Below are 14,127 nucleotides of genomic sequence, written 5' to 3'. Positions count from 1 at the left end.
AGGAATTGGCAAAACTCTCTCTGATGATTTCTTACCTAAGAAAGCCCTATGAAATTCTTGGGGTCACCATAAGGCGACTGGCAAATTGAAGGCACATAAATAAACACAACCTGGATTTTCTGATATAAAACTGAATGCCAGTGTGCTAAAGCCAAGTGTTAGTCCCAGTTCAAGTAGATCCACTGAATCAATAAGACTCATAGTAAATGATTTAACAAGTTTCATTTATTCAGTATGTCTGCTCAAACTGGGACTTAGCCAGATGTGTCTTCTAACATGTTTTTCTTCTCCCCAATACCAGCATATGGTTTAATCCAAAGAAACTAAATGTTGATACATTCAGGCCAGTGAAAATAATGTATGAGGTTGAATAATGACTACTAATCTGTACAACTGGTAGTAGGACTCAAGAATGCCAGTTCCTGGGGGCAATGGCAGGTTACTGCTGCTCTCTCTCATTCTGTTTGAAAGCTTCCCTTTAACTCTTAAATCCTCAGGATGGCAACTGCAAGAATAGAGTGCTGCACTTCATAGGGTCTCTGGTCTGATTCAGCACAGTTCCCAGGCGTAATACAGTATATCTCAATTTTTTAAAGGGTGAAGCCTTTTAATTGGCGGGAAATCTGTTGAACTATCGGGGTAGGTGAAACCACCACTTTACAGCATAATTTATTTTAAGAACAAGTAGTCATAATTCAACAGACAATTTGAAAGCACACACACACTGCGACATAGGTCCAAAACACACTACAGAAATAAATCCAGTTTGAGACTGCTTTAACCGTCCTGGTTTAGGGCTAGGGAGTCCTGGGAATTGTAGTTTATTGCAGAACCAGACTCTCTGAAAGAGAAAGTAAAACTCACAAAACTCCAGTTCCCAGAATTCCCAAGCATTGAGCCAGGGCAGTTAAAGCAGTCTCAAACTGGATTGTGTCTGCAGTGTGTTTTGGACGATAGAGTACTATGTTATAATGTTAATGGTATTTTGAAAAGAGCGTAGCTGTAGCCTTTTTTTATGACAAAACAGACAACTAGGAATTATGAAATTATTTTCTTTTTAATATGCATAAACATAAACAAGCAGATATGTTTCTTATTTTGATAAAAGTGATTTACCTATTAAAAACGTATATAGAAAAAGCCTTGTATGGGGTCTTTCCTAGCTTGGTCAACAGGATCATAAACTGTATCTAATTGTGTGGATAGTGCACTTGTTTTCAAAACATCCTCCATTTTGAGCGTGACCCAGCAGCATGAATTTATATTAGTGTTTTTAGCTTTTATTTGTAATATCCTACATTTTTCTTGAATTTTGTAGCGCCTTGTCCTCCTTTGGGGCTGAGACATCTGGTCACCCTGTGCCTTTTTAAAAAAGTAACGTTAGAACTATCTACAACAGTTTTGGTAACATTAAAACTGGCAGTTAATACTTAACTGCACATCTGTACAAACAGGATTGTTACATCATGATTTAAAATGACCGTGCATCCTTAACTTCTTTTTTCAGCTTTCTAGTAATGTCTGTTTTCAATTTCTGGTTTGAGTTTAGAGCTCTCTGGAAACTAAAGCTGCAGTTGCAGCAAACTGGAATCTCAGTCGCTGGGTAAAAACGAAGCACCTTGAGGCACCTTAAGATGGCAAAAGTTTTCAGGGCTACTGGGAGTGTGACCAGATGCCCTAACCACAAAGGAGAACAAGGCACTGCAAAATATAGGACCTTCAAGAAATATGCTAAAAACGCTCATAGAAATGTACATTCCTGCTTTTTAGTCCTGCTCCAAATGGAGGGCATTCTGGAATTCCACCTGGAATTTGAAATGTAGGGCATGTCCTGGAAAAGGGAGGACGTCTGGTCAAGGTGACCAGATGTCACAACCGCAAAAGAAGACAAGGCACTGCAAAACATAGGATTTTTTTTAAAAAGTGTACAACGGGACCTCAAAACACTCACAGAAATATAAATCCATACTTCTTAATCATGCTCCAAATGGAGGACATTTTGGAATTCCTCCTGGACTGAAGGTTGAAATGGAGGACATGTCTTGGAAAGAGGGGACGTCTGGTCACCCTGGCTCAGGATGTCCTCACTGCAAAGGAGGGCAAGGCACCACAAAATGTAGGACATTCAAGAAAATTGTAGGACATGATCAAATAAAATCTAGAGACATAGAAATATAAATGCATGCTTCTTAGACCTGCTCAACATGGAGGGCCTTTGGGAATTCCTCCTAGACAGAAGGCTGAAATGGAGGACGTATGGCCACCAGACACATCCTCCATTTCAGCCTTCTGTCCAGAGGAACTTCAAAAGGCCCTCCATTTTCACCAGGAATTTATATTTCTATGACTGTTTTTAGCTTTTCTTTGATCATGTCCAACATGTTTTCGTCAGTGTCCTCCCATTCAACCTTCTTCTGTCCAGGAGGAATTCCCAAAGGCCCTCCATTTTGAGCAGCACTAAGAAGCACACGTTTATATTTGTAGGCTTCTAGCTTTTATTTGGGCATGATGATGCCCTACATTTTTCTAGAATGTTCTTCCAGCTTCTTCTGTCCAGGAAGAATTCCAAAAGGCCCTCCATTTTGAGCATGAATGTATATTCCTATGACTGTTTCTAGCTTTTATTTGGGCTTGCATGCCCTCCATTTCCCTACGGGCCAATCTCCCCTCCTCCTCTCCTCCTTCGTAAACAGGGCCTTCTTCGTTCCCTCTGGCTTCCAGGGCAGCCATCCTCACAGGGCCTGCGCCATTTCCTATGATGACCAAGAAGGCGGCCTTTCCCTGTTTAAAGGCTGAGTGAGGAGGAGGAGAAAAGGGGAGGCCTTCTTCCACAAAGGCCCAGCCCAGGAAGGAAAGGAAAGGAAAGGAGGCGCCAGACAGAGGAACACTGGAGCTGATGCCATTGTTTTGGCCTTTCTGCTTTCGCTTGTTTTTAATGCTTTCGGGGCGAACCAGCCCTTGGCTTGAAGGCAGAGATCCTGCCTCTGAGAGAAGTCAAAGAGGAGGACAGACGTCCGCACTGCAGCAATAATCCGCCCTGAGACCACTTTAACTGTCATGGGATGCTGCTGGGAACTGTAGCTTGTTGTTCCCAATGTTGGGAAGAACATCAAGGCGAAAGAGGGACATTTTGCTCTTCTTTCAATCCCTTTTCTGATGTTTTTTTCTTCCTCGAGGGACTCTCAATTAAATAATAATAATAATAATAATAATAATAATAATGTTTTATTTATATCCCGCTTCTCGCGGGTTACAATAACACAAAAGTGACAGTAAAATACATAATACGTATAAAACCAGTTCTACATAACCCCAACCCCCCTCCCTACCTTAAACATAAAATAGAAATAAAATAAATAAGTGTCTTCTCTAAGGAATTAAGGCCCAAAACACACTGCAGAAGTAACCCAGCTTGAGATCGCTTTAACTGCCCTGGCTCAGTGCTAGGGAATCCTGGGAACTGTAGTTTTGTGAGACATTTATCCTTCTCTCTCTCAGAGAGCTCTAGTGCCACAATAAACTACGATTCCCAGGATTCTCTACACTGAGCGAGGGCAGCTAAAGTGCTCTCAAACTGGACTATTTCTGCAGTGTGTATTGGACCTAATTTAAGAATTAAAGACCCGACTCAACGCTTGTCAAGCCTTCTGTGCAATGCTCTCATCAGCGCCAATTCAGCCACTGCTGTCATTTAAATATTCAAGTTGTGTCCCCTCAAGTCCTTTCCAACTTATGGTAGACCCAACTTATGGGTGGGTTTTTTTTGGCAAGATTTATTCAGAGGAAGTTTGCCATTGCTATCCTCTGAGGCTGAGAGAGTGTGACTTGCCCAAGATCACCCAGTGGCTTTCCATGGCTGAGCCAGGATTCGAACCCTTATCACATGGGGGGAAATCGGGAATTATCCCATGAAAATTGTGCAACCGCGATTAAAATGTGATTAACATTTTCACAGACGGCGCGATAAAAGAGCCATTTCTCCCAGTACAGGAACCTTAGGCAGCTTACAGAGTACAGGGAAGACAAAAATGGTTGATGCAATATATGGTAGAAAAGTTTCCAATTAAACTCCCTATATTGGGAGACAGGCGGGATACAAGAAAGTAAAATCATCATCTTCATCACCTAAAAAAATTAAATCAGTTTAAAATATTTATGAAATATGATAAAGGTACAGTACACCACATAAAAAGACCATTCTGCCTCACCCAGTTAAAGGCTGAAAACCTGTTGAAACAAAAAGAACTTTGCCTGGCAACGAAAATATATTTGGGGAACGAAGAAGACAAAGGTCCAAAACACACTTTAGAAATACAGTCAGCCCTTCTTATACATGGATTTCTTATACGCAGATTCAAGCATCCACGGTTTGAAAAAGTTCAAAAAAGTATAAATTTCAAATATCAAACCTTAATTTTCCATTTTTATAAAGGACACCATTTTGCTAAGTCATTATATCTAATGGGACTTGAGCATACACGGATTTTGTTATACACGGGGGATCTTGGAACCAAACCCAGTTTATAACAAGGGTCCACTGTAATCCAGTTTGAAACCATTTTAACTGCCCTGGCTCAATGCTAGGGAATTCTGGGAACTGTAATTTTGTGGGACATTCAGCCTTCTCTGTCAGAGAACTCTGGTTCCACAACAAACTACAATTCCCTAGCACTGAACAAGGGTAGTTAAAGAGGTCTCAAACTGGATTATTTTTGCAATGTGTTTTGGACCCGTTTCCTGTGGACACAAATTTCACAGCCTGGATGCAGCCACTGGCATTCCCTATTTAAGGGAGAGATTTTATAAGTACTCTGGCCCCAAGCCCTATGCGGTTTTATAGGTTATAGCCAGTCCTTAGAATTGTGTCAAGAAACAGAACGGTGGCCAGCGAAGGTGTTTCAACAAGAGAGTTGTATCATGGAGATTTATGTGTTTACTTGCCGTTGTGTGCCGTCAAGTTGTTTCTGACATATGGCAACCTTATCATGGGGTTTTCTTAACAGAATTTGTTCAGAGGGGTTTGCCTTTGCCTTCCTGATACTGAGAGAATGTGACTTGCTCCCGATCACCCACTTGGTTTCCATGACTCAGTGGGGATACAGAACCTGGTCTCCAGAGTTGTAGTCCCATGCTCATGCCAATACACCACACTGGTTTTCTAGTGTTACTCTGCAATTGTTAACTGCTGTTGAGTCAACCTTGACCCACTGCAAATCTACGAATGAGAGACCTCCAAGTCACCCTGCCTTGCTCTGGTATTGCACACTCAGGTCCAAAATGTACTGCAGAAACAAGACAGTTTGAGACCGCTTTAACTGGCCTGGCTCAGTGCTAGGGAATCCTGGGAACCAGAGCTCTCTGGCAGAGAAAGAAAGCTAAATGTCTCATAAAACTACAGTTCACAGAATTCCCTAGCATTGAACCAGGGCAGTTAAAGAGGGCTCAAATTGGATTATTTCTGCAGTGTGTTTTGGGCCTCAGCCGTCTCTTCCTTCATTGAGTCTATCTGGAATGTGGCCTTCCTCTTTTCCTGATGCCTTTCCAAGCATTAATACATTTTCTAGTGACTCCTGTCTTCGCATGACAAAATACAGCAGTTTCAGCGTGGGCCTCTTGGGTTCTAGGAAGAGCGCAGGCCTTATTTGCTCCAGAGCTGGGTTTATTCTAGGACCTATTCATTTGTATCCATAGAACTCTTCTCCGGTACCACATTTCAAATGTGTTTATTTTCTCCCTGCCAGCTTTCTTCAGGCTCCAGCTTTCCCAAACGTAGGCAGAAATGGGGAATATGATGGCTTCTACAGCCCTGACTTCAGTATTCAGTTATCTATAATTGTATGTATGTGAGGTAGGCTTTCAGGTCGTTTCTGGGTTATGAACGAACCTCTCTTAGGGTTTCCTTGGCAGGTTTCTTCAGAGTGGGTTTGCCCTTGCCCTCTTCTGAGGCTGAGAGAGTGTGACCTGCCCAAGGTCACCCAGTGGGTTTACATTAATGAACTTGGATTCAAACTCTTATTACATTTCATAATCAACAGTGAACGACACCAGTTAAAACCCATTAATTAAACACACGCATCAGTTTGAAAGGACAAAATTCAGATTGCAGACTTGGAAGACTTAATGTTAATGATTTAATTTAATATAATGTATTTTATATAATATTTTATATAGCTTATTGTGACTATTTCTTACCCGCCTCTCCTGATGAATGGAGGCGGGGAGCTACAACAAACCGCAATGGGCGCCTTCAATTAAAACCCTTTAATTAAAACACGCAACGGTTGAAAAGGACAAATAAAGACATACACAAATTAAAAGCAGCCCGCATTTGAAATTCAGCTCCTAAATTCACTATTAAACAGATAACTGGCTGCAGAAGACTGCCAGGACAAACTGGTCTTTAATGTTGTTTTAGACTGCGTCCACATCGGGCAAGTCACCCGTTTGGCCCCGCTTCAATTGCCCTGCCTCAAGGCTAAGGAATTCTGGGAACTGTAGTTTGTTGCGGGGCCCGCTCTCTCTCGGACTCAGCTGCCGAACCTTGCCTTTCGAACTCTTATTCCTAAAAGCCCGTTCTGACTCTGAGGTAACAGAAGCGCCTCCGCCTCCCCATTGGCTGGCCCACGCGCAAGGCCCGCCTCCTCCCTAACGCCATTCGCTCCCTCTCCCTGAAGTCTGAAACGCTGATGTAATTCTCACAGCCGTTCTATATGGAAACAGGGACTCCGCGCGGGGGTTTCTGGGTAGTTGGGTATTTCTTTGCCCCTTTCGCCGCAGCTTCTATAAGGCTTTGTTGCATCGGCACTACAACTCCCGAAAGGCACCGCGGCGAGGCGAGGCAAGAAAATGGAGGGTAGCGAGAGAAGAAGGGGTGGGCGGAGTCTGCGCCTGCGCAGAAGAGGCCCGGTGGCGCATTTCCACCCATCGTTCAGGCAGACTGAGGCAGAAGGGCCTAGCAGTGGGAGGGGCCGGGAGAGGCGCCGGAGTCCTGACTGAGGCCGGGAGAGAGAGAGGCAGGTAGGCGGCGGAGGAGGAGGCTTCGAGGGGGAGCTGGCCGACGAAGAGGGGCCCTCAGGGCCTTCCAGGGGCCGCTTACCTCAGGAGGCTCCGCCCGATAAAGGCTATAAAGGGCGGCCCCGGAGAAGGGAGGAAGGTGGGTTTCGTGGCGGAGAAGGAGACGCCTCGCCTCCCTCCCTTCCTGCCTCCCTGGGTCCTAAAACCCACCGTGTGACCTTGGGCAAGTCACACTCTCTCAGCCTCTGCATGGAATCCCAGAGCTGGAAGGGGCCGCCAGGGCCGCCCAGTCCAGCCCCCTTCTGCCATGCAGGAACTCCCAGTCAGAGCATCCCATTGACAGATGGCCCTCCAGCCTCCGCTCAAAGAGCTCCAGGGAAGGATACTGAAGGGGTGGTTTGAGGCGAAGGGCGCAAACGAGGCAGCAGGCTGCGTTTGTAGCCCTGGATTCCCAGTGGGGCTGTCAGCCCTGCGACAGGTTGGCAGAAGTCCAAAGTTGTAACAGATTAATTTAAAAGACAAAGTCGTAACCAGGTTTACTGGGAGACCTGGAGCGATGGGAAAGGGAAACATAGTTCATTGCTGCCGCTGCCCCCAGAAAACGAAATGCATCCTGATTTCTGGGGCCCTGGTTCCAAAGGGAGCCAAGCTTTTTATAGTGTTCTGAACAAAGCTACAAATCACATTTCGTTGGTTACATATAAAATAAACATATGCACCTCTTTGCATTCATTGGATGTTCAAATATTATACCTAATACACATTTATTTTTCTTTTATTGCCTCCAACTGTCCTGTATTTACATCCTTTTGTTTGGATAATAGCTTAAAGCAGGAACCAATTCAGGGCCATTGCATCCTGAAGCCAAGAATTAGACCTGACTTGAAATAGCAACCTTTGCTCTCAATACATTTCAGTATTACAATTTTTCACCTCCTGAACAAGTGAAATTCCACTATAAGTCATACCTGCAAAGACTCGGCTGTAGGTCGACTCCACGCATAAGTCAAGGGCAGGTTTGGGAGCCAGAGTTAAGGATTTTGATAGGACCTGTGGGTAAGTCAAGGGTAAAACTTAGAGGCATAAAACAAACAATCTAAAGGATGAAACAAAGGAGAACGATGCCAAAGAACTTGGAAAATTCCAGCAAGCATAACTGTTCTGAAAATGAAGGCTGGATGATTGAAAGAGAGAGAGAGAGAGAGAGAGAGAGAGAGAGAGAGGATGTGTGTGTGCCAGTGATTCCAGTTCAGATTACATTTTTGCCTTTCACCAGGGAATGGTTCCTTTTTTAAAACAGCACTTAAAGTCCAGCAATTAGAGTGACCTTTGGATAAGTCGACTTGGTTTTTTTATTGAAATTTCTAATAATAATAATTAATAAGTTGTTTTATTTATATACCACTGTTCCAAAGATCATAGCGGTGAACAGCAAGTAAGCTAATTAGCAAGTAAGCTAATTTGCCCCCAACAGTCTGGGTACTCATTTTAGCTCCCTCCTCGGAAGGATGCAAGCCTGAGTCGAGCTTGGGCCCTTTTGCTGGTCTTGAACTCACAACCTTGTGGTTTCGAGTGAATGGCTGCAGTACAGGCATTTAACCACTGCGCCATCAGGGCATGAGTATATACAGTATGTATGTAGATATATAGGAGCCATCCCTTTTCTCTGAATAGAGTGGTAAAAGGCAAAAGTTTAATCCCTCCTGGGAGCACCAAAAAGAAGCATGGATCCCCTCTGCTTTCTCCTCCACCCAGCCTTTAGGATGAGCACAAACACTTATGCCTGCCAGAATTTTTGTTGGCATCATTTTCCTTTGCATTATCCTTTACATCCTTTGTTACATGTCCCTAAGTTTTACCCTCAACTTATCCATAGGTCATATCAAAATCCATAATTTTGGCCCCAAACCTCCTCTTGACTTATGCATGAGGTTGACTTATAGCCAAGTATGTACAGTATGTGGCATAATTTTTTTTGTATGACAGACCGCTTTATCTGTGGATGAAATCCATGAAAGCACATATTGAATAAAATCTGTTAGTCTGATCATTGGCCAAAGAGCCTTTGCTGGTTTTGCGGTGACAGACTAACATAATTGCCCCTCTTTCTAGTTTTATTATTGTTACCTACTTTGAACATCTAAGTGAGGTAGAATACAAATTTTGGAAATAGAGGTTGGACTTCTGCATAATTCACATAATATTGGTATGGTAATTTAAAAAATTCATTCTTTAGATTTTTAAAGAAGTACCTTCTTCGTCTCTTGATGACCAACAGCCTTCCTTCTGATGTCATTGGACGAAGGATCCTATGTAATGGTGATTATGGAACTGTTCTCTTTGTTGGCAGTGTTCCCCCTACAACAGGTAGGATATGCTTCTTTATCTCACATCACTACTATGTGGTCAGACAAAGGAAGTGACAGAGTATTTCCACAAACTTCTCAATTCTATAAAATTGTCCTCATTTTGTAGTCATGTTCCATGCATCGTTCATTATAGGAGCTGTGTAATGTGAATTCTGTGAAACACAACTGCAAGAGCTATGCATCTTTGCCTAGGGTCACCTTTTTCAGGGTTGTATTGTGATAATGAGGGAAGGCAGTCAAAATCTTGTTGTTTGTTGTTAAGTACCTCTGGGTCAACTTTGATCCAAAAACACACTGCAGAAATAATCCAGTTTGAGACTGCTTTAACTGCCCTGGCTCAGTGCTAGGGAATTCTGGAAACCGTAGTTTTATGAGACATTTAGCCTTCTGTGAGAGAGTTCTGGTGCCACAATAAACTTTTTCAGAAAACGGAAAAAGTGATTGGCAAGCTAGATAACGCTGAAGATGCAGCACCTTTAGAAGTAGCTTTAACTTCCTACATCTTTACTGCTTCCTTCCTTTCTTCTGAAATGTTGAGACGGGATAAAGATTAAAAGGATGTTTATCATTCAGCTGTACTGTGAAGGGAGGTATGTTGCTAAGATAAGAGTGTGTGTTCTCATGTACATAGAGTTAACTTTGTGAATGTGAGCATGCATGTGTGTGTGTGAGAGAGAAGTTATGAGTGTGGGATGTCTGTGGTTAAAGGGTGTTGAATATGTGTGCATTTCTAGACAGAGTATAAAATAATGAGTTAGTAGCTGTGCTTTCTGTGTGAGACTGAGAATATGCAAATACAGGTAGAAGAGTATGAACAGAAGAATGAAAAACAGAAATGGTTGCTTACAAAGCAGAAATCAACCTCTTATAGTTTGGATTTCCAGTTGTGAAATAGTCCATAGAATGGATTATAGGGTACACTTAAATTCTTGGAGGCATTACAGAAAGAGAAAGTGCTTGAGAAAGCAAGAGATGAAAATCCAGTGGCTACACAAGGGTGAGGGAGAGGTGGACATAGACAAGCCAGGTTACGATTTTTACAAAGTTTCTGCAGAAACTGTCCAGTTCTGGGTGCCACAATTCAAAAAGGACACAGAGAAACTGGAGCGTGTCCAAAGGAGGGCGACTAAGATGGTGAAGGGTCTGGAGACCATGCCCTATGAGGAACGACTTAGGGAGCTGGGTATGTTTAGCCTGGAGAAAAGAAGATTAAGAGGTGATATGATAGCCCTGTTTAAATATTTGAAGGGATGTCATATTGAGGAGGGAGCAAGCTTGTTTTCTGCTGTTCCAGAGACTAGGACCCGGAGCAATGGATGCAAGCTACAGGAAAAGAGATTCCACCTCAACATTAGGAGGACTTTCCTGACAGTAAGGGCTGTTTGACAGTGGAACACACTTCCTCGGAGTGTAGTGGAGTCTCCCTCCTTGGAGGTCTTCAAACGGAGGCTGGATGGCCATCTGTTGGGGATGCTTTGATCTGGATTTCCTGCATGGCAGGGGGTTGGGCTGGATGGCCCTTGCAGTCTTTTTCAGCTCTATGATTCTATGATTCTATAAGGGCTAGAAGCTGAATTCTTGAAAATGGTGTGAGTTTCTGCAAATACAGAAGGTGCTTTAACTAGAAATTTATATTGTATGCTTGTTTCAATTGTCCACCATTGTTCTAGAATTTATGGTGCCAAATACTGAGTCTCTTATGCAGCAGTATGTCTGAGACACTTTTGGAATATTTTTGAGCTTGCCAGTGGATGAGGTCAATTTATCAAACTAAAATAGGCATTTAGATCTGTCTTCTAATTAATTAAATTATGTTTCAAACTGGACAGATTTGAGGATTTACTAATTCATCATTCTAATGGCAGAATGACTAATTTGGCAGTATTGATTATTTTCTCAGTATTCAAAATTCTTAGTAAGCAACATTTGGTTTTGTTTAGTTATTTGGACAATGGAATTATCCACTAGTCATAAAAATTGGTATGTCACAATATACAGAATGGATAGCTGTTAACCTGAGATTCTAATTCAAAGATACAAGGTACAGGGATTTTGTGTAATATATGGGTTTTTAAAAAGTTTGGTTTGTTGAGTTCATTTGTTTCAAGTTTGATTCTTGCATTTGTAAAGCAGTGTTTATAATTATGTTAGGAATTTGGCTTGGAGTGGAATGGGACAATCCTCAAAGAGGAAAGCATAATGGTAGTCACGAAGGGATACAGTATTTCAAATGCAGGTGAGTTACCTTTGAAATATATGTTACTTTTTGAGTAAATAGATGAACATGTGGAGTGGGGCATAAAAGATTAAGAGGAAAAAATTAGCATAATTTTCATTATACTCCTAACTGTCAAGCTGTGGGTAAGATCTGCATCATATTTTTGTGGGAATGCAACCATTTGTTGACTTAGAAATTGAGGTGTTTTGATACTTAATATGGCAGCCAGGCTGGTCGCCGGAAAAACTAGGAGTGACCGAATAACACCTGTCCAAAAATCTCTTCACTGGCTGCCTATTAGTTTCCAGGCACAGTACAAGGTGTTGGTTATAACCTTTGAAAGCCCTACATGACTTGGGTCCAACCTATTTGAGGGATCCGCCGCTTCCATATAATCCGCCCCGCACCCTCAGGTCCTCTGGGAGGAATCTATTGCAGCCTTTAAAAACCAGACTAATTGCTACTTCCCAGAGGGCCTTCTCTGCAATTGCTCCCAAACAATAGAACGGCTTGCCGGATGAGACCTGTCAAATTGCCAGCTTAGACAGCTTTAAAAAAGCTGTCAAGACGGATCTCTTCCGGCAGGCCTTTCCTGAATAAAGTGCCCGGCCACAGAATGACTGCCCCCCACATCATGGATTAGCCCACCGCTCTGTCCTTGTTATATTTTTATTGTGTTTTTTAATTGTGTTTTTAATAGATTTTTAATTGTACATGTTTAATCCTGTTTTAAGAGGGGAATTTGGGACATAATTTTGTAAATGTGGAATTTAATATGTTGTGAGCCGCTTTGATTGTCTTGTAACAGAAAAGCGGGATATAAATAAAAGTTTTATTTATTTATTATTATTACTTAATGTTTTCATATTTTTTGAGCCAAGTAATCTGGTTTAAAAATAACAAAATAAAACTTTTATTTTTATCCTGCTTTTCTGTAATAAAACAATCAAAGCGGCTAACAAGTTAAAGCATCCAGATACAATATTACATCACAACATCCCCCCCCCTTAAAAAAGAATTCAACATAATGCATTTAAAATAGAGTATTAAAATATCTATTAATGATAAACTGGTTTACTGGGGTGAAGCCAGTTTTTTATAATTAAATCACTTATCTGCATCTTAAAAGGAGGGAGAAAGGGGGAGGGGGAAAAGGAGCAATGTGGCAGAACCTTTAAGACTAAATGGTTTTGTATTTTAGCATGAGTTTCATGGCCATTTCTTCAGATCTGTGTGTAATTCCTGATCCCATTCTTTGTTCTTCCCCAGGCAAATCATATTTGAATGTGTCATGCAATGCATTGCAAACATAGCTCATAAACTCATAGTTCATAGGCTGTTAGAAAATCAATGAGTGAAATCCCATCTTTTGTTCTAATAAAGCTCAAATGTATAAAGAATGGAGGAAGACGTTCCTGCAGTAGCCTTTGACTTTGTCATAAGAGTATAGTATTTTTAGGATGTTTACTGTTCATATTATCAGTTCAGTTTGAATGTATATGCACACTGATTACCATATATACTCAAGTATACGTCAACTTCATATATAAGTTGAGGGCAGGTTTTGGGGCCAAAATTATGGATTCTGATACGACCTGTGGATCAAGGGTAAAACGTAGGGGCATGTAACAAAGGTTGTAAAGGAAGCAAAGAAAAATGATGCCAGAGAGGTACAAAATTCCAGGAGGCATAACTGTGCCTGCCCTGAAAGCTGGATGGATGAGAGTAAAGGGGGTTGATGCTTTTTTTAGGTGCTCTGAGGGATTAATTAAGCTCTCACCTTTCACCAAGGGATGGCTCCTATTTTTGATTAAAGTACAGTGGGATCTTGTTATCCGCTGGGGTTTGGTTCCAGGATCCCTCGTGAATAACAAAATCCGTGGATGCTCAAGTCCCATTAAATATAATGGCAGAGCAAAAGGTGTCTTTTATATAAAATGCAAAATCAAGCTTTGTTATTTGGAATTCATACTTTTTTGAATATTTTCAAGCTATGAATGCTTGAATCTGTGGATAAAAAATCCCTGGACAAGGAGGGCCAACCGTACAGTACTTACATCAACCTGTGGATATGTCTACCCAGGTTTTTTGGGTCAATGGTTTGAGTAAAATATCTAGCCTTATACATGAGTATATACAGTAGTTTATCAATGTGATAGAAAAAGTGGTGGTCTATCTAGTCTAGAGTTTTACTACATCTGAGCAAAAGTAATTATGGCATTGTACAACCTGAGAAAGACAGGGAAGCATGGATAGAACTTCCATTACAACAATAGCATAATTTAGGAAATGCCAGGATAGACTAATTCCCCTCTCTGCAGTGATCCCTATATTTCCCATTCCACAGAGATGTTGAGGGATCACAGCTACTTACTTAGCACCAGTTTTTCTCCAGAGAAAGATGTGATGCATTTGTTTCAGGCCCACCACATTCTTATAAATACTTTTTAAAGAGCTGTCACTCCCCTGCTTTTTGTGTGCCTCAACTACTTATTTTGGCTGTTATCTCCACTATGCACACATACA

The 14,127-nt window shown here is 41.8% G+C and overlaps 1 protein-coding gene across 1 annotated transcript in view; it reads left to right on the top strand.

Annotated features, from left to right (window-relative positions):
* The first annotated feature begins 6,911 nt into the window (after nucleotides 1–6,911).
* The window catches only part of TBCE (tubulin folding cofactor E), a 33,740-nt gene continuing 26,524 nt past the window's right edge, over nucleotides 6,912–14,127 (top strand). Inside the window, exons 1-3 of the mRNA XM_089529876.1 lie at nucleotides 6,912–7,017; nucleotides 9,251–9,381; nucleotides 11,535–11,619. Coding sequence (XP_089386002.1) covers nucleotides 9,282–9,381; nucleotides 11,535–11,619 — 185 coding nt within the window. The 5' untranslated portion in view covers nucleotides 6,912–7,017; nucleotides 9,251–9,281. The remainder of the gene's footprint in view (nucleotides 7,018–9,250; nucleotides 9,382–11,534; nucleotides 11,620–14,127) is intronic.

The sequence above is a fragment of the Sceloporus occidentalis genome, unplaced genomic scaffold (genome assembly GCF_023333645.1).
Source record: "Sceloporus occidentalis isolate IW3139 unplaced genomic scaffold, rSceOcc1.0.p SCAF_6, whole genome shotgun sequence".
In the NCBI taxonomy this organism is placed as follows: Eukaryota; Metazoa; Chordata; class Lepidosauria; order Squamata; family Phrynosomatidae; genus Sceloporus; species Sceloporus occidentalis.
Note: the sequence above shows the minus strand (reverse complement) of the source record. Positions and strands in the feature narration are given on the sequence as shown.